The sequence below is a fragment of the Dasypus novemcinctus genome, chromosome 15 (assembly GCF_030445035.2).
Source record: "Dasypus novemcinctus isolate mDasNov1 chromosome 15, mDasNov1.1.hap2, whole genome shotgun sequence".
Classification (NCBI taxonomy): Eukaryota; Metazoa; Chordata; class Mammalia; order Cingulata; family Dasypodidae; genus Dasypus; species Dasypus novemcinctus.
The window spans coordinates 20,971,159-20,998,104 of record NC_080687.1 but is presented as its reverse complement, the minus strand read 5'-3'; the positions used below and the strand labels follow the sequence as shown (position 1 = coordinate 20,998,104).

Sequence of the window (26,946 nt, the reverse complement as noted above, 5' to 3'; positions counted from 1 at the left end):
AGTAATCCCTTGAGAAATGCTTTGAATAAAATAAAGGGAGTTTTCATGGTCAAATGACAGGGTAATTTGTCTTGGAGATGCATGATATACAAGTTCTGGGAAGTCTTGCAGCAGAGAAACCTACCTCAAAGTTCTTATTTTATGAAATTTTAAACTAAACTAAAATTAAATTTTTACCCTAAAAGTTTCTAACTTTCTGCATAGTTTAGAATCCCAATTTCCCCTTCTACTTTAAATGGACTCTACACATAAAAAATCAGACATAGGTATTAGGTCACTAAAGGTATCATACAGGCATCGATTGGTGACATTCCCTTTGGTTCTACATTTAAAACTGCACACAAGATCTAATTATCTGGTTTCACTGATTATCAAATATTTCATATACTATAGTACATAAATCAAACTCTATCAACTCCAATTCCCCAAACCTGGCAAGTGAACTATATCTCTTCATAGACTAGTTAAGAAATAATTGATACACTTGAAAGATAATTGCTTTTAATTTTCTAAATTTTCACTTGCAGAACATAATAAAGGCAGATTTATGTGACTTGATATGACATTTTTACAAAAAACAGTTCCCCCAACATCTGGTCAGTTAGTATATAAATATTTACAATGAAAAAATATGCAAGGAAAAAGGAAATCTTCATTATCCAAGGCAATTTCTTTCGAATGCTTATCAGAATTTTGAAAATAAAATACTTCATTAAGTTTTCTAGTCATTCATATTTACACATTACTACAGCTGACAGTTTCAAGAAACTTAGGTTTTACTGTTTAAGGATGTTTTTGTTCCACATCACTCCTATTTATAACTTATCTGAAATAGTAAATTAAATACAAAAATGTAAACTTTGAAAGAAGAGAAAAAAATAAACATATGTAAAGATAATGCATCAAGACTCAAAGGTTCTCACAGATGTTAATACATTATAATACAAAAAAACCCAGCAAAATAAAATATATTTTCTTAGTAGGGACATTTTGTTTCAATTTAATTTGATTATATTAACAAAAATGGCATCTAAGGAGGATATTTTAAAAATAGTAATGACATTACTATCTTACCTGATGAATTCCCATCACCCTAATTTTCTCAAAAAGAAATTATGATTTTTTAAAAAGTGACACATATAAATTATATCATGGAGAGCTGAAGAAGCCTCAACCAAGTGTGGTATCTTTTAAATACAAAGAGTTTAAATAATAAATTTGAATAGTGCAAACCAACCTATTTAACTCAGAGATATTACAAATATATTCAACTCCAATGTATAAAAACATGACCTTTAATTCTACCATAACATCATGCCATCAAAACACTTGAAGTATTTGTGGGCAGAAATGGTAGACACCACAGAGCATGCCATTTGGCTTTAGAATTTAAATGTAAATTTTTATGTTTAATAATGCAATTAATATCATTGGTAGTTCTTTCTGTTTATATTAATACAAAAGGCATCACATATGGGAACTGCGTCGCCCTCTACTGCCTAGAGATACTCGGAGTCTCGGCTCTCTGGCTTTATAATGTTCATTAAAGTCCAATCTAAAGCTAAGAAACCGGAGACTTTCATCAGAGCTGGTCGTCAATAATACCAAAAACTGTTGCACAATGCCCTGAAAAAGAAACATAAGAAATAAAGTATTAATATCAGAAAATAAGCTATCGACAAACTGTATCCTCTCAATTTTGATCCCCTTTGGAGCAATTTTTTCTTCCAATTCATTAAGCATTTAAAAAACACCCAATAGAGCAGACATACTGAGTAATGAAAAATATTAACCCTAGAGCTTACCAAATCAATGGAAGCCCATATTAGTAGAAGAAACTCATTTTTACAAATAAAAATTAGCAATCAATAAATTTTATTTAAAAGCAATTAGCCAACATTTTTTTCCTTTTTGTTTTTAAGTTCTAAAATGCCAGACTTTGGGACTCTGTGTGTACTTAGGCAAAATTATAAAGAGCTGTTAATACAGGATTGTTTCAAACACCTCTACAAACAAGAGAACAGAAAATAATTTTTTCTGTTAGGGAAAATAAATTTGAGTGGTAATGACTTACAAAGAAGATTACAATAAGACTGAGAAAAAAATACGGATTATACTAATTGCTTTTTAAAAAATTTATTAGCTGTATCAGGAAATATGTAAACAAACAAGAATATCATTGACTCTTTTAGAAACGAAGCATAAAATTATATATTGCTCCTTTGTAGCTGTACATCTTATTTTAATTAATAGGATGGAACTAACCATTAGGTATATATTTTTAGAGAAATATAAATACATACTACATATACAACATGGGGTCATAAAGGTACTTCATATTAAAACACCTATGCATCGAACATAAACCACTTATTATTATTACCACCATTTAGGAAACAAGTTTTCACCAAAAATGCAAAAAGGCCAAAATTAGTACAAGACCACTTGTAAAAGAGAAAATGGGTTCCAAGTTAAGCTAAAGAAAAATATAAAATTAAAACACTTGAGGACCCCAGGAAGGCAAACTGCCTGTGGGACAGGGTGGGAAGAATTTTGCTCTAATTTTTAACTATGTAAATATGGATAGCATACATACACATGCAATACTTCAAAGAATTTGATAGTCAATGCTTGATTTATCTAATTTGTTAACAGAAACTGACTGGAAAAAATCTTCATATAATCTTTTCATGTATATCTCCATCACTAAAATCACACTGAGAAGCAGATGAAATCAGAAACCAGAACCAGAAAATGCAAATAAAAAAACAGAGCATGTGCACTGTATAATAGGTAAATGTCTCTCTTCTCGGCATCTTTAGATCTGTTCACCCTGTGCTAAAACCAAGAGGCTTGTTTTTATTTTTTCAACTTTTCAGTAGGCTAAACAAGTAACTCATCTCCACTTGTGATGGTGAAAAGTCCCTTTAGACTTGCATCCGGTATATCTGCAGTATGGTTTTGTCTCAGTTCAAGAGAAATAAAATGAAATCTGACAGGCTTTAAATTGTGCAAAGGCCTTCTTAAAGCCTCCTGCCTACCAAAATTAGAGGAAGGAGTTGAGCCAAGAATGAAAATTGGAACAATTCGTAGGTCAATGTTTCTCAACACTGGTTGCATATTAGCACTGCCTGGGAATTTTCAGAACACCTGACTGCGAGGCTACACTGAAGACCAATTAACATCAGAATCTCTGGGATAGGTCACAGGCTCCCCAGGTGATTCCATTATACAGGCAAGATTGAGAACCACTGTGGGTTCTATTTACATCTACATAAATAAACACTAAATTTATTAAGTGTTTCATTTTTAATCATTTTGAAAGCAACGGTCAATTACAGAAAATGACAACTGTGACCTTGCTAGGCATTTTGCTAATCTAATATGCACCTGGTAGAAATGTGTCAATATTCGCAACTGTGAACACATTTTCGGTATAGATTCTTGAAATTCTTGAATCCTCTTGTTCTCTTCTTCTTCCTCTGCTGCTGTCACTCCCCACTGACCCTAAAGAATCAAAGTAGCAAATTTTAATTAAAATCTTCATGAAAGCTTTTGTAACAAAGTAGGACTGAGAATTAGGTATATTAGGAGCAGGAAGGTGTATGCTTTATATACCTTTCTAAACTGCTAAAAACTTACATAACAATTTTGCGACAATGCCAAATTGTTCTCCAACTTACTTTTTTAAATTAACTGTATCTTAGAGATATTTCATATCAATACACAGGGTACACATAGAACTGCCTCATTCTTTTAAAAATTAATTACAGTATTACATTGCATAAGGTATAATAATTGACTTAATTCATCACAAGCTAACCAGTCTTCTGCTATTACAAACAGTGTTGTAATAAACAATCTTTTAGCTTTTGTCATTTTGTATGCATTTTGTATTTAACTGTATACATAGAAGTGAAACCCCACTATGGTTCAAAGTATCGGAACCTCATCAACCTTGCTTTAATTCTTGACTTTAATGGGAATGCTTCTTACTATTTTCCCACTAAGCATGATGTATTTTTGTATAGGAGGCAAATTTATCTATATATAATTTTTTTAATTCCTTTCAATCAATGATGAATTTGATAAATGCCTTTTCAGCATATATAGGAATTACCACAGGACTCTTTTCTTTTGATCATGTAACACTGTGAATTATATTACTTGATTTCCTTAACGTTGCTTTCTTGAAATTAACCCTAGCCTTGATGAATTATTCTTTTTAATAATCTGCTAGATATCTTCACTAATATTTCATGTAACATTTTCCATCAATATTTATAAGATTGGTTCTCTGTTTTTAGTTTAGGCATTAACTCATGCATCATAAACAGAGTTTGGAAAGTTTTTCTTTTCTACAATTCTGGAATAGTTTATAAAGAATAAGAGTCATTGCTTAAAGGCTTGGATGGATTTCTCAGTAAAACTTTCTGGCTGGTACTTTAGATGGCAGAGCTCTTTAGCAACTTTATTTCTTCTTAAGAAGCTGTGTTGTATAGGATTTGCTTTCTTTCTGGTATCAATTTTGGAAATCTATTTTAAAAATCACCCATTTCCTCCAGGTTAGATTTATTTCCACAGAGCTCAGCAAAATAACATAGGACACTTTCTCTCTTGTTTTGTGTATTTGTGCTTTCTCCTCCCACAATCTATCAGTTCATAGTTTATTTAATTCTAACACCCAGTCCTTCCCTCCTCCAATATAGAACCAGTTCTTTTGATTTTATTAGCTTTCTTCTCTTTTTTTTAAAATTTATTTTGTCTTTATTTTTTTAATGTTACATTCAAAAAATATGAGGTCCCCACATTCCACCCGATGCCCTCACCCCACTCCTCACCCTGTAACAACCACCTCCTCCATCATCATGAGACATTCATTGCACTTGTTGAATACATCTCTGAGCACCACTGTACCTCATGGTCAATGGTCCACACCATAGCCCACACTCTCCCACAGTACACCCAGTGGGCCATGGCAGGACATACAATGTCTGGTAACTGTCCCTGCAGCACCACCCAGGACAACTCTAACCCCCGAAAATGCCCCCACATCACATCTCTTGCTCATACTCCCTCCCCCCAGCAGCCACCATGGCCACTTCCTCCACACCAATGTCACATATTCTTCGATTACTAATCACAATAGTTCATGAATAGAATATCAGTAAGTCCACTCTAATCCATACACTATTTCTCCATCCTGTGGACCTTAGAATGGTTGTGTCCACTCCACATCTATATCAAGAGGGGGCTTAGATTCCACATGGATGCTGGATGCAATTCCCCTGCTTTCAGTTGTAGGCACTCTTTACTCCCTGGTGTGGTGGTTGATCTTCTTCACCTCCATGTTAGCTGAGTGGGGTAAGTCCAATAAACCAGAGTGTAGGACTTGCAAGTCTGTTGAGCTCAGGGCCTGGCTATCACATGGTCAGTCCAGAGATTCAGGTCCCCTGGGTATACACTAAACCCCAGCACCAACTACAGTTACGGTAAAAGTAACAGGAGAGGCTTGTGGACAAAGATCACATCTGAGACCAGCTCCATCATACAGAAATGCAAACTCCAAAGTAGGGCCAACTGAGATGGCACTGAACTCCATCTGCAATGACCACAGAACCTGTGGGTCTCTGCATCCCTCAGAAGAACCAATATCTGGGGTTGTATCTACTTTGTCTGTCTCTGGGACTCTGCTGAGGTGTGCATAAAGGCAAGCCCTCTGACAACCTCCCAGATCTTTTTGGAGACTCATAGCCATATAAACTCATTTGTTCTTCCCATTTCCCCCTTTTATTCAGGACAAAAAGCATTTTTAACTCCTGGTACTATATGTAGACTGAGATATTCTGCTGGTCTGAGTGGACCCTTTTATTCAAGGTCATTTTCTAGTTACATCATCAGCTGGTACTTGGTAGTAATCCCTCGGTGCCAGGGAGGCTCATCCCCGGGAGTCATGTCCCTCGCTGTGGGGAAGGCAACACATTTACTGAGTTTGGCTTCGAGACTGGCCACATTTGAGCAACATGGAGGCTCTCAGGAGGTAACTCTTAGCACCCTGCAGCTCTAGGCCTTGTTCTTATTTCAGGTGCACAGGCTCACAAGCATAGTCATTAGTATCAAGGGCTCATTGTTGGACCTTCCTTCTTTGTTGGTCTTTGCCGTTGCACTTGGGGGATTGTTGCTGTTGCTTCAGGGACTGTGACAGAGCTCCCCTGGTTAGGAACTCAGCACTCCCTCAGTTGTTGTTTTTAATTGTAACCACTATGAAAATATCCAAACATTTTTATGTACCCTAGATATATGCCCTGGAGAACTCCCTGCCAACCATGTGTCACCTGTCATTAACATCCCATACCAGTATTCCTCCCCTGCCATTGTTGAACCTCTCTGTGATCCAAAACTTCTTCATAAATGAAGCCCAATATATTGCCAGGTTCCACTAATAATAAAACGGAATATAGTGATGAGTTTAAAGGTTGGATATAGAATACCTATTAATTTAGAAAAATTAAGGTAAAACTAAATTGGGGTATCAATAAATTTAAATGTAAAAGCTTTGTTTTTGATGTTTTGCCTTCCATCACTGCAACAGTGTTGCCCTGTATGCAAATTGTCAAGGCAACATCTTCCGTCTTTTCCCGTGTCTACGTCCTTTTTCTTTTTCTTTTCCTAATTATTAAGCTTATCTTCACAAAAGTTTTAGAACACATTAATTCATATATACAATATACAGTACTCCCACATATCCAACATAAAACCCTTTCCCTTCCACAGTAATAATCTTTTTACATATTCATACTATATTTACTGAAACTGATGAACAGATATTGAGAAAATAGCTTTCAAACAAGTAACATTTGGGTTTACATTGTGTTTTATATTTTAGACTATACAATTTTCTAAATTTTTAGTTATTTTATGTTTTACATTATGATTTACATTTTAGCCAATCAGCCCCTATATATTTTTGGTGTAATTTAACATGTCTTATATCCATCCTTGCGTAATCTTGTGGAACACTTCTATTGCCCATATAGTTACATTGGTTCCATCTATTCAATACCTCTTTCCCCCTCCCCTTAGGGCCCACAGTGACAGTCAATCTTCATTGTTTGAAGGGCCATGTCCAGAGATACTTGCAACAGTGTTGAGGACTTGAAATACTCAACTGCCCTAATGCATTGGGAGCAACCATTTCCCTCAAGAGATACAATTCCCTCTACTGGAGAACATCAGTCCTCCCCAGGATGTGGGTATACCTTCACTCTCATTATATGGGTCTCTATCCAATGATATAACCCACTATAGCAAAATGAGCACTCATACACTCCCTAGGAGCTTGTCCTGCATAAGATTATCCCCTTTAAACATCTTAAACAGGTAACCTTCCTTATTATATTTTTGAAAAACTTTTCTCAGCAAATACCTGTCAATCTCCTATGTTTGTATGTTCCCCCACCCTCCCCCCAATTTCTTGGGCAATATTACCCATCCTCCCATTCCTAGCCCCCTCAACCTGCAAAGCCCCACCAAAGGTAACCCTATGCCCCCATTTTATCCCTTCCATGTACAAATACTTACCTCCAGCTTAACATAGATTTCACCCATGTAGGTGTCAGCCTACATCCTTCCTCTACCCCTCAATTTCCTTTAAGCCTATCATCCAGTCTCTAGCTCTCTGAGGCAGTTTGGTTTACTTATTTCATATCATTGAGGTCATATAGTATTTGTCCTTCAATGCCTGGGTTGCTTCACTCAACATAAGGTTCTCAAGATTCATCCATGTTATCACATGTGTTTGTAGTGTTTTCGTTCTTAAAGCTGAGTAGTATTCCACTGTATGTATATAATACATTTTATTATTCCATTCATCTATTGATGGGCATTTAGGTTGATTCCAACTTTTGGCAACAGTGAACAATGCTGCTATGACATCAGAGTGCATATATCGATTTGTGTCCTTGTTTTCAGTTCTACTGGGTATATACCCAGCAGTGGAATTGCTGGGTCATATGGAAAATCTATAGCTAGTTTTTTGAGAAACCACCAATCCGTCCTCCAGAATGGCTGGATCCTTCTGCATTCCCACCAGCAGTGGATGAGTATTCCCATTCCTCCACATCCTCTCCAGCATTTGTAGTCTTCTGTTTTTTTCATAGCTGCCAATCTTATGGGAGTAAAATGGTATCTCACTGTAGTTTTGATTTGCATTTCCCTAATAGCTAGAGATTTGGAGCATTTTTTCTTGTGCTTCTTAGCCATTTGTATTTCTTCTTTGGAGAAGTGTCCGTTAAAATGTTTTTCCCATTTTTTAAATGGGTTGTTTGTCCTTTTATTTTTGAGATATAGGAGTTCTTTATATATGCAGGTTATAAGTTTCCTATCAGAAATATGGTTACCAAATATTTTCTCCCGTTGTGTAGGCTCTCTTTCCACTCTCTTGACAAACTCCTTTGAGGTGCAGAAGGCTTTAATTTTGAGGAAGTCTCATTTATGTATTTGCTCTTTTGCTGCTCGTGCGTTTGGTGTGAAGTTGACGAAGCCATTTCCTATTACAAGGTCCTGTAGATGCTTCCCTACACTGCTTTCCAAAGTCTTTATGGTCTAGACTCTTATATTTAGGTCCTTGATCCATCTTCAGTTGATTTTTGTATAAGGTGTCAGCTGGTAATCCTCTTTCATTCTTTTACATATGGATATCCAGTTCTCCAGGCACCATTTGTTGAACAGGTCATTCTCTCCCAGTTGAGAGGGTTTGGTGGCTTTATCGAATATTATATGACTATGATCTATATAAAAACTCTCAATTTGGTTACATTGGTCTGTGTGTCTCTCCTTGTGCCAATACCATGCTGTTTTCACTACTGTAGCTTTGTAGTATCTTTTGAAGTCAGGTAGTGTGATTCCTCCAATTGTGTTTTTCTTTTTCAATGTCATTGGCTATTCGAGGCCTCTTTCCTTTCCAAATAAATTTCATAGCTAGTTTTTCTAGTTCATTAAAGAATGCTGTGTTGATTTTTATTAGGATTGCATTGAATGTGTAGATAAGTTTTGGTAGGATAGACATCTTAATAATATTTAGTCTTCCTATCCATAAACAGGGAATATTCTTCCATTTATTTAGGTATTCTTTAATTTCCTTGAACAGTCTTGTGTAGTTCTGTGTATATGTTTTTTTACATCGTTAAACTTATTTGATTTTTTAATTTACTATTGTAAATGGAATTTGTTTCTTGATTTCCTCCAGGGGTTACTCATTATTGGTGTACAGAAATGCTACTGATATTTGCGCATTGATCTTATAACCTGCAACTTTACTAAACTCATTTATATGAGTTCTAGAAGCTTTGTTGTAGACCTCTCAGGGTTTTCCATGTATAGGCTCATGTCATCTGCAAATAATGAAGCTTTGACTTCTTCCTTTCCAATTTGAATGCCTTTTATATCTGGTTCTTGCCTCAGTGCTCAAGCAAGTACTTCTAAGACAATGTTAAATAGAAGAGGTGATAGTGGGCATCTTTGTCTTGTTTCTGATCTTAGAAGGAAAGATTTTAGGATTTGACCATTGTAAACAATGTTGGCTGTGGGTTTTTCATATATACTCTTTATCATGTTCAGAAAATTTCCTTGTATTCCAATCTTTTGCGGTGTTTTTATCAAGAAAGGGTGCTTATTTTGTCAAATGTTTTTTCTGCATCTATAATCATGTGATTTTTTTCCTTCAATCTGTTTATATGGCGTATTACACTGATTGATTTTCTTATGTTGAACCATCCTTGCATACACGGAATGAATCCCACTTGTTCATGGTATAAAATTCATTTAATGTGTCGTTGAATACAGTTAGCAAGTATCTTGTTGAGGATTTTTGCATCTAGGTTCATTAGAGAAATTGGTCTGTAATTTTCCTTTCTTGTGGTGTCTTTGTTTGGCTTTGGTACTAGGGTAATGTTGGCATCATAGAATGAGTTAGGTAATGTTTCTTCTGTTTCAATTTTTTGGAGGAGTTTGAGCAAGATTGGTGTTAGGTCTTTCCGGAATGTTTTGTAGAATTCACCTGTGAAGCCATCTGGCCCTAGGCTCTTCTTAGTTGGGAGGTTTTTAATGACTGATTCTATCTCTTTACTTGTGATTGGTTTGAGGTCATCAATTTCTTCTTTCATCAATATAGGCTGCTTATGTGTTTCTAGGAATTTGTCTATTTCCTCTGAATTGTCATTTTTGTTGGAATATAGTTTTTCAAAGTATCCTCTTATGATAGTCTTTATTTCTGTGGGGTCAGTGGTTATATCTCCTTTCTCATTTCTTATTTTGTGTATTTGCATCTTCTCCCTTTCTTCTTTTTGTTAGTCTAGCTAAGGGTTTGTCAATTTTATTGATCTTCTCGAAGAACCAGCTCTTGGTTTTGTTTATCTTTTCAAGTGCTTTCTTATTTTCTATTTCATTTACTTCTGCTCTGATCTTTGTTATTTCTTTCTTCTTCCTGTGGGGTTACTTCGTTGTTTTTTACTAATGTGCAAATGTGCAGTTAGTTCTTCAATTTTTGCTCTTTCTTCTTTTTTGATGTATGAATTTATGGCTATAAATTTCCCTCTCAGTACTGCTTTTGCTGCATCCCGTAAGTTTTGGTATGTTGTGTTATTATTTTCATTAGTATCAAGGTAGTTATTAATTTCTTTTGAGATTTCCTCTTTGACCCACTGTTTTTCTAAGAATGTGCTGTTTAATTTCCATATCTTGTTGTGAAATCTGGGCCTCTGGCCCTTGCAGATTTCCAGCTTCACTCCACTGTGGTCAGAGATATTATTTTGTACGATTTCAATCTTTCTAAATTCATTGAGCCTTTCTTTGTGGCCTAGCATATGGTCTATCTTGGAGAATGAGCCATGTGCACTTGAGAAAAATGTATATCCTGCTGTATTCGGGTGTAATGATCTGTATATGTCTATTAGGTCCAGCTCCTCTAATATACTGTACAAAGTTTTTGTTTCTTTATTGATTCTCTCTTGAGATGTTCTGTCCAAAGTTGACAGTGGTGTATTAAGATTTCCCACTATAATTGTAGAGGTGTCTACTCTTTCACTTAGTTTTTCCAGTGTTTGCCTCATGTATTTGGAGGCGCCCTTGTTAGGAGCATAAATATTTATGATTATTCGTTCTTCTTGACAGATTATCCCTTTCACTAATATGTAGTATCCATCTCTGTCTCTCACAATTGTTTCACATTTAAAGTCTATTTTGTCTGTTATTAATATAGCTACTCCTGCCTTTTTTTGGTTATTGTTTGCTTGTAAGATTGTTTTCCAGCCATTCACTTTCAACTTCCTTGAATCCCTGGGTCTAAGATGTGTTTCTTGTAGACAGCACATAGATGGGTCATATTTCCTTATCCAATCTTCCAGTCTGAATCTTTTGACAGGTGAGTTTAATCCAGACATTCAGTGTTATTATTTTCAAGGAATTATTTATGTTAGTGATATTTTGTTTGGACTTGTGTTTGTCATATTTTGTTTGTTTTTTTCCTTCTCTTTTTGTCTTTTCTGTTGCTCTTACACTCTCCTCCAACTCTGCCTCTCCTGTTTTTTTCTTTCTTCCTGCAGAACTCCCTTTAGTATTTCTTGAAGGGCAGGGTTCTTGTTGGCATACTCTTTTAATTTCTGCTTATCTGTGAATATTTTGAACTCTCCATCATTTTTGAATGCCAGCTTAGGTGGGTAGAGTATTCTTGGTTGGAATTTTTTTCTTTTACTACCTTGACTATATCGTACCACTGCCTTCTTGCCTCCATGGTTTCAGATGAGAAATCAGCAATTAATCTTATGCAGCCTCCCTTGTATGTGACAGTTCTCTCTTCTCTTGCTGCTTTTAGAATTTTCTCTTTGTCTTGAGCATTGGATAATTAGACAAGTATATGTCTTGGGGTAGGCCTGTTGGGATTTATGGTGTTTGGGGTGCGTTGTGCTTCCTGGACATGTACATCCACCTCAGTAAATTTGGGAAGTTTCCAGCCATTATTTCCTCCAATACCCGTTTTTGTCCACTTTCCCTTCTCTTCTCCTTCTGGGATGCCTATAATAACGTATGTTTGTGCGTTTTGCATTGTCATTCAAGTCCCTAAGTCCCAGCTGGATTTTTTCTATCTTTTTATCAATCAATTCTACTATCTGTTTGATTTCCGATGTACTGTCTTCCACGTCGCTAATTCTCTCCTCTACCTCTTCTAATCTGCTGCTATTTGCTGAGAGTGTATTTTTGATTTCTTGAACTGTGGTGTTCATCACCATCATATCTGTTATCTTTTTGTGTATGTCTGCAATTTCCTCTCCAAGTGTTTTCTTCATATTGTTAATCTCTTCCTTTACTTCATTAAGTTGGTCTCTAATATATGTTTTGAGATCTTTAATTACTTGTCCGATGTTCTGCTCCTCTTCCTGGTTTTTAGTTTGTTCATTGGATTTGGTCATGTTTTCCTGATTAATGGTTTGATTTGTAGTTTTTTGTTGCTGTCTGGTCATCATTTTATGTTGACGGGTTTAATCAGTTCCTCAGCTTCTTTGTCTAGTCTTGGGGATCAATTAGTTGTTGTTTATGCGTAAGTGTTATGTCTTCTCTTCATCACTTTGTTCTTCTTACTCTATTTTCTTGTTGCTGGCTAAGTTCACTTTGAAGGAAAATATTAGGGCCAGGGAAAGCAAAATGAGTAAGAAAATAAAATGTATAAAGTAGTATTTGGTAATAAATGTTAACAGAGCAACAATGTGAGATCTAGGAGAATGGATATTAGACTCATGTAAGTTGTGTAGAGTTATAGCAGTAAGTAGAGTACCTATAAAGAGACAGTCAACTGAATATGAGGAGGAATACAGTATGAATTAAAAGGCCAGTGTTTTCATGAGAAAGGGAAAGAGAATAGAAAGACAATAATATCAAGAGTGGGTAAAAGACAGAAAACAGAACAAAGGTATTAGAAATAAAAAGACAATTTCATGGCCAAAGAAAGGGAGGTGGAATGTAAGAGAAACAGTAGATGATGGAGGATAGAAAGACGTAGGGGAAAGGGGATAGTGTAGGTGGCCAAAATCAATACACATAGAAAAGAGGAAATGGAGGATGAGGAAACACAGCAAATGTGAAGCACTCCCTGCAGCACCAAATCGACGTCCAGACACCTCCTGCCCTGCAAGCACCTGAAACAGCCCAGTCCAGCAAGACTCCAACCCTACTCAGCAGCTTCTTTGCAGGAGAGATTATAAGGTGCACTCACTGAGATGCCATCTTGTCCCGCCTCTGAGATCTCTTCTCTTTTCTAATCCATTAATTTTGCTTTAGATTTCTACTTTTGATAGTAATTTTACATTTATTTCATTGTACAAGAGAATGTTTCTATATACTATGAGTACATTTTGTAATTAATTCACTGAGATTTTGAGGCCTAATATATGATCAATTATTTTAAATAACGCATAGGTACCTGAAAAGGTACTTTACCTATTTTAAAGGTAGAAACTTTGATATAACATATTATGTCCTATTTATGTGAATTTGATCTTTCATGTTCTGAGAGAAATTGACTTTACTTCTAAAAGACTTAATGTCCTTTGGTATATTTTTCCTTGTACTTTCCATGGCTTTTTTTTTTTTTTAATGCATGCTGATACTGTATTATTTGACACTTATAGAATGCCATAATTGTACTCTATTTTCATTGTGGCTTGCACCTTTTACCATTACAAAGATGCAATAAATTTCTTGACTAGTTTACTGCTCTTTGCCCTGAACCTCAACCTCCTTTCTTCTGAACTGCATTTGTTTAATATGCCTTGTCCATTCTTTTCTTTTCAAGCTTTCCGTCACCCTGCTTTCTGTGTATTTCTTCTATAATAGAACATACCAACCAGCAGATTTGCCTAGATAATGATCCCTTCAACATTCTAACAAGTCACCATCAGCTACAGGCAATCTAGTCCTTTTACCTAATAGTACCAAAATAAGCATTATTTTTTCCTGAATTTTATTTTATGAGGTGCGATTAACCTAGTTACCTTTATTGATATGATGGATATGTTGGTAAAACTGCTTTACACCGTAATTTCTAAGTTCTATAAGAACTTTACTACTTCTTTAGAGGTTGTACTCTTTAAGATTTACTTTCTCTTTTGGGGTCAATTTTGGAAATAAATTTTTTTTTTAATCACCCCTTTCCTCTAGGTATATAGATTTGTTTCCATCATATTTGTTATGCTTTCTAGTTTACTTGAGGGGGAATAACCTTTTACTATATGGATAGGTTTCTACTGATAATTTGAAATATTTATATCTTTGTTCTAAAGATTATCTCTATAACTATACCTCATTAAAACATACCACTTTTATAATCTATTCTTTGAATCGTAACAATACCCCAACATAAATAATAATGATTAGTGTCCTTCTTTAGCCACTCAATTTTAGAAGACATTATTTTCATGTTTATAACTTCTTATATACTTACACTAGTATTATTTGTTTTATCAGCTTTAGATGATAAGGGTTTTTGTTTGTTTGTTTTTTGAGGTACCAGGGTCTGAACCTGGGACCTCAATGTGGGAAGCCAGCACTCAACCATTAGCCACATTGGCTTCCCCAAGCTTACTTTTTTTTTTCAATATATTTTTTATTGAAGTACATCATTCATACATGAACATGCATAAACAGTAAGTGTATAGTAAAGATTGTGAACTTCCAAAATAAACATACATAACATCAAACATACATCACCCCTTCACCAACACTTTGCGTTGCTGTGAAACATTTCTTGCAAACTATGCAAGAGCATTATCAAAATACTACTACCAACTATAGTCCTTGTCTTACATTTGGTGTATTTTTCCCCCAACCCAACCTGTTTTTTAAAAATATTTTTTTATTACAGAGGTTGTGAACTTGCAAAACAATCATACACATATGTAGATTTCCCCTACAACACCCCTTCACCAACACACTACACCATGGTGGAATATTTGTTACAGATTATGAGATATCATCTGACTATTACCACCACACATGGTCCATAGCATACATTTGGCATCCTTTTTCCATACACCTCCATTATCAACACAGCACATCTTTGCCATTGATGCAAAAATATTATAGTATTGCTGTTAACCACAGTCTATAGGTCACACCAGTTGTAGTTTTCCCATGCTTCTCCACATTCCCATCACCCTGCAACAGTGGTGTACAGAAAGACACTCTTGCATTTCTACCTTCAACCACAATCCTCATCTTCCTCTGGGTTCACTGTGTTATTCAGTCCCTAGATTATTCTTTAGCCTTCTTTATATTGACATTTACTGCCCCAGACTATCCTTTTTAGCTACAAATAAGCCAGTTGCTACTCACTATAATGTGTTACCATCAACTCTATCCATTTCCACACTTTTATAGTTAAGTATTTAAAACTTCTACATACATTAAGCATCCACAGTTCTTCTCAACTCTCCTCTTCTCTCCTAATAACCTATACTCTAGGTTTTAACTCTATGTGTTTACACTTGGTATTTAGTTCATATTAATGAGACCATGAAACATTTGTCCTTTTGTGTCTGGTTTACTTCACTTAGTATAATGTCTTCAAGATTCATACATGTTATCACGTGTGTCCCAATTTCATTTCTTCTTACCGCAGCATAGTATCCCATTGTACGCACAAACCACATTTAGTTAATCCAATCATTGGTTGATGAGACACTTGGGTTGTTTCCATCTTTTGCCAACTGTGAATAATGCCACTATGAACATCAGTGTGCAGACATCCGTTCATGTCATAGTTTTTGGTTCTTCTGGATATATTCCTAGTAAAGGAATTGCTGGATCATATGGCAGTTCTATATTCACCTTCCTGAGGAACTGCTGAACTGTCTTCCACAGAGGCTGCACCATTTTACAATCCCACCAACAGTGAAGAAATGTTCCTATTTCTCATCCTCTCCAGCACTTGTTGTCTGTTATTTAATAATGGCCACTCTATGCTGTGTTAGATGATATCTCATTGTTGCTTTAATTTGCATTTCCCTAATAACTAGTGATATGGAACACTTCTTCATGTGCATTTAGCCATTTGTATCTCCTCTTTGGAGAAATGTCTATTTAAATCTTTTGCCCATTTTTTAATTGGATTGCTTGCTCTTTTTTTGTTGAGTTGTATGAACTCTTTATATAGAATGGAAATAAAATCCTCATCAGATATGTGGTTTCCAAATATTTTCTCCCATTGAGTGGGCTGCCTTTTCACCTTGAGGAAGTCATCTCAATCACAGAAGAGTGTAAGTTTGAGGAGGTCCATTTATCTACATTTTCTTTCGTTGTTCATGCTTTTGGTGTAAGGTTTAAGAATCCACCACCTACCACTAGGTCTTGAAGATGTTTCCCTACATTTTCTTCTAGCTTTATTGATCTTGCTTTTATATTTAGGTCTTTCATCCATTTTGAGTTAATTTTTGTATAAGGTGTGAGATATGGGTCTTCTTTCCTTCCTTTGGTTATGGATATCCAGTTCTCCTAGCACATTTGCTGAATAAACTGCTCTGTCCGAGTTGGGTGGGTTTGAGAGGCTTGTCAAAATCACTTGACCACAGATGTGAGGAACTGTTTCTGAACCATCGATTCAGTCCCATTGGTCTCTGTGTCTTTCTCTATGCCAATACCATGCTGTTTTTACCACTTGTAGCTAGATAATATGATTTAAAATCTGGAAGTGAGAGTCCTCCAACTTCACTTTTCCTTTTTCAGATGTTTCTGGCTATTTGGGGCCTCTTACCCTTCCAGATAAATTTGATAATTGTGTTTTCCATTTGTTTAAAAAATGCTTGTGGAATTTTTATTGGGACTGCATTGAAGTAGAACTGACATCTTAATGACATTTAGTCTTCTAATCCATGAGCACAGAATGTTCTTCCAATCATTTAGGTCTTTTTTAATTTCTTTTAGCAATACATTATAGTTTTCTAAATACAAGTGCTTTACAACCTTGGTTAAGTTCAACCCTAAATATTTTATTCTTTTAGTTGTTATGGTAAATGGAATTTTTTCCTGACTTCTTTCTCAGATTGTGCGTTACTAGTGTATAGAAACACTACTGATTTTTGTGTATTCATCTTGTAGCCTAACACTGTACTGAAATCATTTATTAGCTCTAGCAGCTCTGTTGTAGTTTTTCAGGACTTTCTGGATATACAATCATATCATCTGCAAACAGTGAAAGTTTTATTTCTTCATTTCCAATTTGGATGCCTTTTGTTTGTTTTTCTTGCCCAATTACTCTAGCTAGAACATCAAGTACTGTATTGAACAACATTGGTGACTGTGGGCATCCTGGTCTTGTCCCTGATCTCAATGGGAAAGCATTCATCCTTTCAACAATGAGTACTATGTGAGCTATGTTTTTCATAGATGGTTTTTCATAGATGGCCTTTATGATGTTGAGAAAGTTTCCTTCAATTCCTATTTCTTGTAGTATTGTTATCAAGAAAAGTTGCTCTATTTTGTCAAATGCCTTTTTTGCATCAATCAATAAGATCGTGTGATTTTTCTTCTTTCATTAATTAAGGTGGTGTATTATGCTGATTGATTTTCTTATGGTGAACCAGCCTTGCATGCCTGGCATAAAACCCACTTGATCATGATGAAAAATTCTTTTAATGTGTTGTTGGATTCAATTAGCAAGTATTTTATTGCAGATTTTTGCATCTGTATTCATTAGAGAAATGGGTCTGTAATTTTCTTTTTTTTTTTATTATCTTTGTCTGGCTTTGGTATTAGGATGATATTGGCTTCATAGAATGAGTTTGGTAGCATTCCTTCATGCTTATTTTGGAAGAGCTTGTGTAAGACTGGTATTAAATCTTCTTCAGATGCTTGGTAGGACTCACCTGTGAAATTGGCCCTGGGCTTTTCATTTTGGGGAACTGTTTGATGATTGTTTCAATTTCTTTACTTGTGATTGGTTTGTTGAAGTCTTCTAGGTCTTTGGTTTTGTTAATTCTCTCTATTGTTTTTTTGTTCTCAATTAAATTTATTTGTGCGCTGATCTTTATTTCATTCCTGCTGTGGGATTAGTCTACTGTTCTTTTTCTAGTTCCTCTAGCTGTATAGTTAGGTCATTGATTTTACCTCTTTCTCCTTTTTTAATGTAAGCACTGAGAGCTATAAATTTTCCTCTAAACACTGCCTTTGCTGCATCCCATATGTTATGGTAGGTTGTATTCTCATTGTCTTTCATCTCAAGATATTTGATTTCTCTTGAAATTTTTTCTTTCACTCACTGATTTAAGAATGTGTTGTTTAAGGGAAGCAGATGTGGCTCAAATGATAGAGCTTCTGCATATTATATGAGAGGTCCAGGGTTAAATACCCAGGGCCCTCTGGCCCATGTGGCAAGCTGGCCCACACAGAGTGCCACCCTGTGCAGTAGTGCCCACCATGCAAGAAGTGCTGCCCTGTACAGGAGTGCAGCCCACCCAGGAGTTATGCTGCCCACATGGAGAGCTGATGCAGCAAGATGATGCAACAAAGAGAGACACAGAGAAGAGACGATAAGCGATGCAACAAGCTGGGGAATTGAGGTGGCATGAGAATAATCACCTCTCTCCCACTCCAGAAGGTCCCAGGATGGGTTCCCAGCGCCACCTAATGAGAATACAAAGATACAGAAGAATGCACAGTGAATGGACACAGAGAGCAGACAACCAGAGGGTGGTGGGGGAGGGGGGAGAAATTTTTAAAAAGAGTGTGTTGTTTAACCTCCACATATATGCCAATTTTCCCTTTTTCTGCCACTTGTTGATTTCCAACTTTATTCCATTAAGATCAGAGAAAGTGCTTTGTATATTTTCAATATTGTTGAATCTATTGAGATCTGCTTTGTGACCCAACATATTGTCTATCCTGGAGAAAGATCCATAAGCACTCAAAAAGAATGTATATCCTGCTATTTTGGGGTGCAATGTTCTGTATATGTCTATTAGGTTTAGTGCATTTGTCATATCATTCAAGCTCTCTGTTTCTTTACTGACCCTTTACCCAGATGTTCTATCCAATGCTGAGAGTGGTGTACTGGAGTCTCCAACTATTATTGTGCAGATGTCTATTTCTCCCTTCAGTTTTGCCAGTGTTTGCCTCATGTATCTTGGTTATGTGCATATATATTTATGATTGTTATTTCTTCCTGGTGAACCATCCCTTTTATTAATATGTAATGTCCTTCCTTGTCTCTAATTACAAGTTTCGCTTTTAAACTCTTTATCACCTAATATAAATATAGCTACCCCAGCTTTTGTTTTGTTTTGTTACTGCATGCATGGAATATCTTTTTCCAACCTTTCACTTTCAATCTATTGGTATCCTTGGGTCTAAGGTGGGTCTCTTGCAGACAGGATATAAATGGCTTATATTTTCTTATCCATTCTGCCAGTCTATGTCTTTTGATTGGGAAGTTTAATTCATTAACATTCAACGTTATTACTGTAAAGGCAGTTCTTATTTCATTCATTTTGATCTTTACATTTTATCTGTCGTTTTATTTTTGACACTTTTCATGACTGTTACTGGCAGTCATCCTTTCTAGACTCTCTTCCAAGCGTCTCTGTCCTGTCTTTTCTTTTCAAGCTGTAACACTCCCTTTAATATTTCCTGCAAAGCTGGCCTTTTTGTTATAACTCTCTCAGTTTCTATTTATCTGTGAATATTCTAATCACTGTCTTCATGTCTCCATGGATTCTGATGAAAAATAGGCACTTAATCTTATTGGGAATCCCTTATATGTTATGCACTGCTTTTCTCTGCTGCTCTCAGAATTCTCTCTTTGTCTTTGGCATTTGACATTCTGATTATTATGTGTTTAGGAGTTGCTCTATTCAGATGGGAGTATGTTGTGCTTCTTGGACATGGATATCTATGTCTTTCAGTAGAATTGGGAAATTTTCACATTGTTTCGTCAAATATTCCTTCTGCCCCTTTTTCCTTCTCTTCTCCTTCTGGGACATCCATGACACCCATGACATATGTTTGCATGTCTCTTGCTGTCATTTTGTTCCCTGAGACCCTGTTTAATATTTTTCATTCTTTTCTTCATCTGTTCTTTTGTATGTTCGTTTTTGGAGGCCATGTCTTCAGGCTCACCAATCTTTCCTTCTCCTCCCTCAAACCTACTGTTATATGCCTCCAGTATATTTTTAATTTCATTTATTGCACCTTTTATTCCCACTAGGTCTGCTATTTTTCTATGTATTCTTTCAAATTCTTCTTTGTACGCATCCAATATCTTCTTAATATCCTTAATCTCTTTCGCCATCTCATTGAATTTATTAAAGAGATTTGTTTGAACATCTAAGATTATCTGGCTCAACTCCTTTATACCATCTGCAGGCTTATCTTGTTTCTTTAACTGGGCCATATCTTCCTATTTCTTGGTATGGACTATAATTTTTTGTTGGGTGTTTTCACATCTGGCTTGCTAGATGTATTTATTCTGGATGTAGTTTCTCACTTTAGGTTAGGGCTTTCCTGTCTTTTCTCCCTTGCTGGTTGTGTACTAGGAGCTAAGGATGTAGTTGGTCCTGTAAGCTATGGAGGCCAGGTTGCCCCAGGAATTGATGAAGCTTCTCTCACCTCTTTCCTCTGCCAGGAGTAGGGACAGAGCTGCAGCCATGTATAATAATTCAAGTTGGGCAGAACAAAACTGTTTGTAGTTGCCTAGAGAGACTGATGAAGCTTCACACCCCTTCTTCCCCTACCTTGGGTGGGGATGGAGCTACAGTTGTGGGCAGCAATCCCTGCTATGTGGGTCCAAAATGACCACAGTTGCTCAGATAAACTGATGTAGCACCAGACCCTCTTCCTGCAGTGGGTGGGAATGGATCCTCTGGAATGCCCACCAATCTAATCTGTGTGGGCCAAATAGGCTGGCAGTTGCCCTGAGAGGCTGAAGGAATACTGCCCCTTCTGCCCTTCAGGGGCAGAAATGGAACCACCAATGCCCAATAGTTCAGTCCCTGTAGGCTGAAAAGTACCCACCATTGCCCAGAGTGGATGAGGAAGCACCAGCCTTATCCTATTAAGGCATGGGCTTGGATCAACAGGCACCTAACAGTTCAGTCCATGTAGGCCAAAGTACCCACCTTTGTCCAGAGAGGCTGTGGATACACCAGACCCCTCCTATCTTATTGGTGGGGGTGGGGGGTGGGGAGTGGATCCATAGGCATCTAACAGTCCAATCCATGCAGGCTGAAGGTCTGCCATTGCCTGGAAAGGCTATGGAAACAAAAGTCCCTTCCTATCCTATGGGAGTGAGGGTGGATCCACAGATACCCACAGGTCCAGGCTGTGTGGACCAAAAGCACTTGCAGTTACCCAGAGAGGCTGGGCAAACACAGTCCATTTCTTGTCCTATTGGGGATGGGAGTGGAGCCACAGGTGCCCAATGGTCAGGTTTGTGCAGGCCAAAACTGTCTGAAGTTGCCCTGAGAGGCTGAGGGAATACCATTCCCCTCCCATCCTATCAGGGGACAGAGGTGGAGATGGGCTCGAAGGCACTCAACAAACCAGTTTGTGTGGGCTGAATACTCCTGCCATTGCCTGGAGAGGCTGAGGATACCCAGCAGTTCTCCTATCCTATTAGGGTGTAAGCATATAGCCCCAGATGACTTACTATTCAGTCTGTGCCAGCGGAGAGCACTTGCAGTTGCCTGGAGAGTCTGATGCAGGTCCTGCCAGCTTCCTCTCTGCTGGCGGTGGGGATGGAGTGTAGGCTAGGGCTGCAGTCTGATCTTGGTGGAAAGAAGCCGGTCCCTAACATCACAGGATTTTCAGTCAACTAGGCTTCTCCTCATGCTGGGGGTAGAGTCAAAATGGCAACTACCAGACTCTTTCCCACTTGGACAGGCTCAGACCCTAGCTGTTCCTAGGATTATACTTTAGCCAGGCGAGTCCAATAATCAGTAACTGAGGTCAATGGACAACCGAATCTTCCTCCAACATTTATGGGAAACAGAGTTTCTAACTCCAGTCAAGGAATAGCTCCTGAGGCAGCTTGCACGACTAAATTAGGATGGGCACCTGCCTCTGCAACATGGCTTGCAGTTTCTCAGAGAGTGGTGCAGGCCCCCAGCTTCCTCCCTGCCAGAGGTGGGCTGGAGTTTAGGCTAGACCTGCAATATGACCTGGGTGGGAAGAAGCCAATCCCTACCAGGACTGTGATTTTCAATCAGCCCCACTTTCCCCTCATGCCAGGGGCAGAGTCAAAATGGCAGCCGCCGCCTCCCTTTGACCTGGACAGGCTCTTTAAAGTTTAATTATTCCTAGGCTTATACTTCAGCCCACTGAGTCCACTAATCAGTAGCTGTCAGTGCCACACCATGTCTTCCTCCCCCATTTTTTAGGAAATGGAGCTTCCAACTCCAGCCAAGGAATATCTCCAGAGGCGACTTGTGCCACAGGCACCAACCTCCATGGTGCAGAGGGCTCTACTCACGAATCCTCTGCAGATGGGCAGTCTCTTCTTTCCACACTCTCAAGGATGTTGCCAGTTACTCCTCTGGTCTCCTGGGGCCTCCAAACAGGTGCTTTGGATGGCTCTGGGTGACCACCAACTGTCCTGTATCACAAGTTGACTCCAGGAGCTCCTTACTCTGCCACCATCTTGATTTCCCCCAAGTTGGCTTGTTTGTTTTGCTTGCTGTTCATTTCTGTTTTTTCAGGAGGCACCTGAAACTGAACCCAGGACCTCGCATGTGGGAGGCAGGCGCTCAACCATTTGAGCCACATCTGCTCCTCAAAAATAAGTTTTGATGCCTTGCTATAAAAGATTAAGAAATCACAATATTTACACTATCACCTTTTTCTACCAAATTTTGTCTTTTATATACAAATTTTTCAAGTATACTATTTTATGTAGTATAATGCCTATAAAAAAGTACACAAACCATAAGTGAACATGATAAATTATCCCAAAATGAATACTCCCAAGTAATCACCACCCACATCAAGATAGAGAATATTTTTAGCAATCCAGAAGATACTCTCACAATCTCTTCTAATCACTATCCTATTCCTTTCCTAAAGGTGTTTAACTAAGAATAACACTGCTATGAATGCATTTCTGTTGGGTGTAAGGGTAGGAATGGAATTGTTGGGTCAGAATATTCCTTAACTCAGTTTCAGCTGACTGCCAAAACAGTAGTCCAACATGGTTGTACCAATCTGCCCTTCTATCAGCAATTATGACAACTCTTGTTTTTTCATATCCTCACCAAAATTTCTATTGTCTCTCTTTAAAATGTTAGTCATCTGTTGGTGAGATAATGTACTATCACTGGGTTTTTAAATCTTCATGACTAATGAGGGTGAGCATTTTTTTAAATTCATAAATTTAAAGTTTTTCATAAATTTTACACATTTAAAGCCTTCCAGATATCCCCTTTGTTGTGTCTTTTGTCCGTATTTTAAATAGGGTTATCTTATTGATCCGTGGGAGCTCTTTATACAGGTTACTTAAATTTACATACATTTCTTCTCTCATGTTGTGGCTTGCTTCTTCACATTCTGAAGGGTGCTTCTAATAAATAGGCATTTCTAATAGTAGCACAAGGATTAGCCAATCTTTAATATCTTTATAGTTAATGTTTTTATGTCCAATTTAAGAAAAGTCTCCTTACTTCAGGGTTGTGAAAATATTCTTCAGGTTACACATAAAAACTTTAGTAATAAAACTACTATCTCAACCTACTTCATTCTGCTTTTTGTGTGTATATGTGAGGTAGGGTCAAGAAAGAGTAGATCTAACATGATGTATTGAAAATATTATCCATTCCCAATGTTCTCAGTGCCATCTTTATCATAGATTCACTATCTCTAAATATGTGGATCTGTTTCTGGACTCTATTCTGTTCTATTAATTTGTCTTTGAGCCACTCTTTTACTTACATAATTCTAAGTCTTAGTATGTGGCAGTATAAATGTAAATCCTGCAATTTTGTTCTTGTTCAACATTCTCTTGGCTCTTCTAAAGGCCCGATATATTTCCACATAAATTTTAGAATTATATTATCAATTTCTACCAAAAACCAAAATAAAAAAAAAATACTGGTATTGGAATTGCACTCAATCTAAATATCAATTTTCCAATCAATAAACGTGATATATTCTTCTATTTATTCAGGTTTCCTTTAATAGTTTTCAGTGATGCTTTGGGGCATGGGTCAACAAACTTTTTCTATAAAGGATCAGAAAGTGAATGTCTTACAGACACCGAACGTTTTAGTGTGCAGGCCATATGGTCTCTGTCACAACTACTCAACTCTGCCTCTGTAGCTCAAAACCAACTAACAAAAATATATAAATGAATGGGCATAGCTGTGTTCCAATAAAACTTCATTTAAAAATAGGCAGCTGATTTGTTCTGTGAGTCTTTGGTTGCCAAGCCCTATTTTATAATTTTCTGTTTAGAAGTCTTGTGCCTATTTGGTTACATTTTAATGCCCTTGTAAATTGTATTTCTTTTAAAACTTCATTTTGCTTGTTTATTTTTTTATAACATTTTTTCTTTTTTTTTTTTTTAAGATTTATTTTTTATTTCTCTCCCCTTCCCTCCCCCCAAGCTATCTATCTGCTCTCTGTGTTCATTTGCTGTGTGTTCTTCTATGTCTGCTTGCATTCTTGTCAGCGGCACCGGAATCTGTCTCTTTTTGTTGTGTCATCTTGCTGCATCAGCTCTCCATGTGTGTGGCGCCACTCCTGGGTAGGCTGCACGTTTTTTGTGCAGGGTGGCTCTCCTACGGTGCACACTCCTTGTGCTTGGGGTTCCCCTATGTGGGAGACACCCCTGCCTGGCACAGCACTCCTTATGCACATCAGCACCACACGTGGGCCAGCTCACCACACAGGTCAGGAGGCCTTGGGTTTGAACCCTGGACCTCCCATGTGGTAGGAGGGTGCTCTATCAGTTGAGCCAAATCCACTTCCTGCTTGTTGATTTAAATAATACAATTGACTTCTGGATATTGATCTTGTTTCCAGCTTGATAAATTCATGTGATTCTAATAATTTACCTGAAGGCCATTTTGGATTTTCTATGTCCCATCTCAATTGCTTTTATAAAAAATGTCAACTATTACTTTCTTTCTAATCCTTTTGCTTATTTTTTTTCTTGGCTTATAACATTACCTAAGACTACAAGTACAATACCAAATAAGGTAAGTGGTGATAGCAAATAACCTTATGTCTTCTCACCCATCTTAGGGATACACTTTAAAAAGTACTCTGCCATTCAGAATGTTATGTGTCAATGTACATTTTTGGTGCAAATCTTTTATTAGGTTAAGGGAGTTTCCTTCTATTCCTACTATGCTTGATAATAAAGGTTTTTTCCATCTTGATATCATATAATTTTTTCTCCATAGTTTATAAATGGGGAGAATTACAAAAATTTTATTGGAATGCTAAAATATTCTTGCACTCTTGGAATAAGCAAACTTATTTGTACTGTATTATTCTTTTGATATATCACAGTTTGCTAGTAGTTTTTTTAGGATTTTTATATCCATGTTCACGAGAGAAACTAGTATAGGGTAGAGTGTAACAAAAGTTAGACTAATCTAAATGCCTTGTTCTGATAAATTTGACTTTGGAACCATGCAAATATTTTAAATAATTAAATTCAATTTCTGTTTATAAATAAACCAGTTGCTAAAAATTAAAAGCAAGAATGAAACCAATTCATCTAACTGTGTCTAGAGTTGGTAGCATAACCAAAAGTGAATAATTATTTCAAGGAACATAATCAAATGGAATTTAAATGCACATAGCTAGTGGGATATACTGAATGGACAAAAATATAGTAAAAATGCATAAAACTATTTTCAATACCTATATTGGTGGTGGTAGTATCAGGAATCCTAATCTGAGGTGTGTGTGTATTTTATAGGATAGCAAATAAGTATTCTAATATTATAACCCAAGATTTTCTCTGTATAATATGTATAAAAAAACAAAGAAGCAAAAGCTTTAAACCTTAATTTGCATTTAAAGTATCATTACAAATATAGGAATTTTGAGAAGAAAATTAGAAAGAGGCAGAGAGCTAGAGACATAATCAAAAGAGGAAGCAGATACTTCCAACTTCCATTACTCTCAGAAGTATTTTGAAATCTTTTTTATGATTTTTCTGCATAATATCTTCAAAACTTCAGTGTACCTTAGGTCTAAATGATTGCATCAAAGATTACATTGCCTTCTGAATTTAAATAATTTCTCAGATATAGTTTTAGGTTTAGATCTCTTTCAGTATCCCTAAGGATGTCTGAATAAAATATACTGAATAAACTTGAAATTATTATGTAAATCTATTTCACTCCACTGCTGATGGCTAACAGTTTAGAGGGAGAAAAAAATCAACTCCCACGAAATTGGCCACTATGCTATCTATTATTATAGTGTTATGATCCTAAGGGTTGATTTTTGTAGTTTTTATGTTATTTTGCAATTCTTTAGAAGGCCAAGTTACCAGCAGCATACGGACAGTTTTCAAAAAAAGAGCAGTGGGTAGCATCTACTGAATAATTGACATACATGAGGAAATGTAAGTGAATAACTCTAAGAGGTATTATTTATTATCTCATCCATTTTACAGATAAGAAAACTATGTCTAGGAGAAGTTAACTCATCCAACAGTACACATATCGTAAGTTATAGAATTAGGACTGAATCTTAAGTCTGTCTGATTCCAGCAGGATTGCTAGAGCAAGGTCCAGGAGGTTATGTGCATACAAACTCTGACACTTCAGAATTTAAAAAACAAAAACAACACTTCGAATAATGAAAGACCTTAGCAATACAACAGAGCAAGCACTACTCCAGTTTCCAAAATACACTTAAGAAACAACTTATGCTCTAAGTGACTGTGAATACTCTAAA

At 36.7% G+C, this 26,946-nt stretch overlaps 1 protein-coding gene across 3 annotated transcripts in view; it reads right to left on the bottom strand.

Annotated features, from left to right (window-relative positions):
• Positions 1-484: 484 nt before the first annotated feature.
• Positions 485-26,946, bottom strand: part of TUBGCP3 (tubulin gamma complex component 3) — a 125,251-nt gene continuing 98,789 nt past the window's right edge. For all 3 annotated transcript variants that reach the window (XR_011645804.1, XM_004450720.5, XM_012522297.4), the window contains 2 exons: positions 3,391-3,507; positions 485-1,626 (listed from right to left, as the gene is read on the bottom strand). Coding sequence is in view for 2 of the 3 variants with exons in the window: in XM_004450720.5 (XP_004450777.2) it covers positions 1,468-1,626; positions 3,391-3,507 (276 nt within the window). In the remaining variant the exon portion in view is untranslated. The remainder of the gene's footprint in view (positions 1,627-3,390; positions 3,508-26,946) is intronic.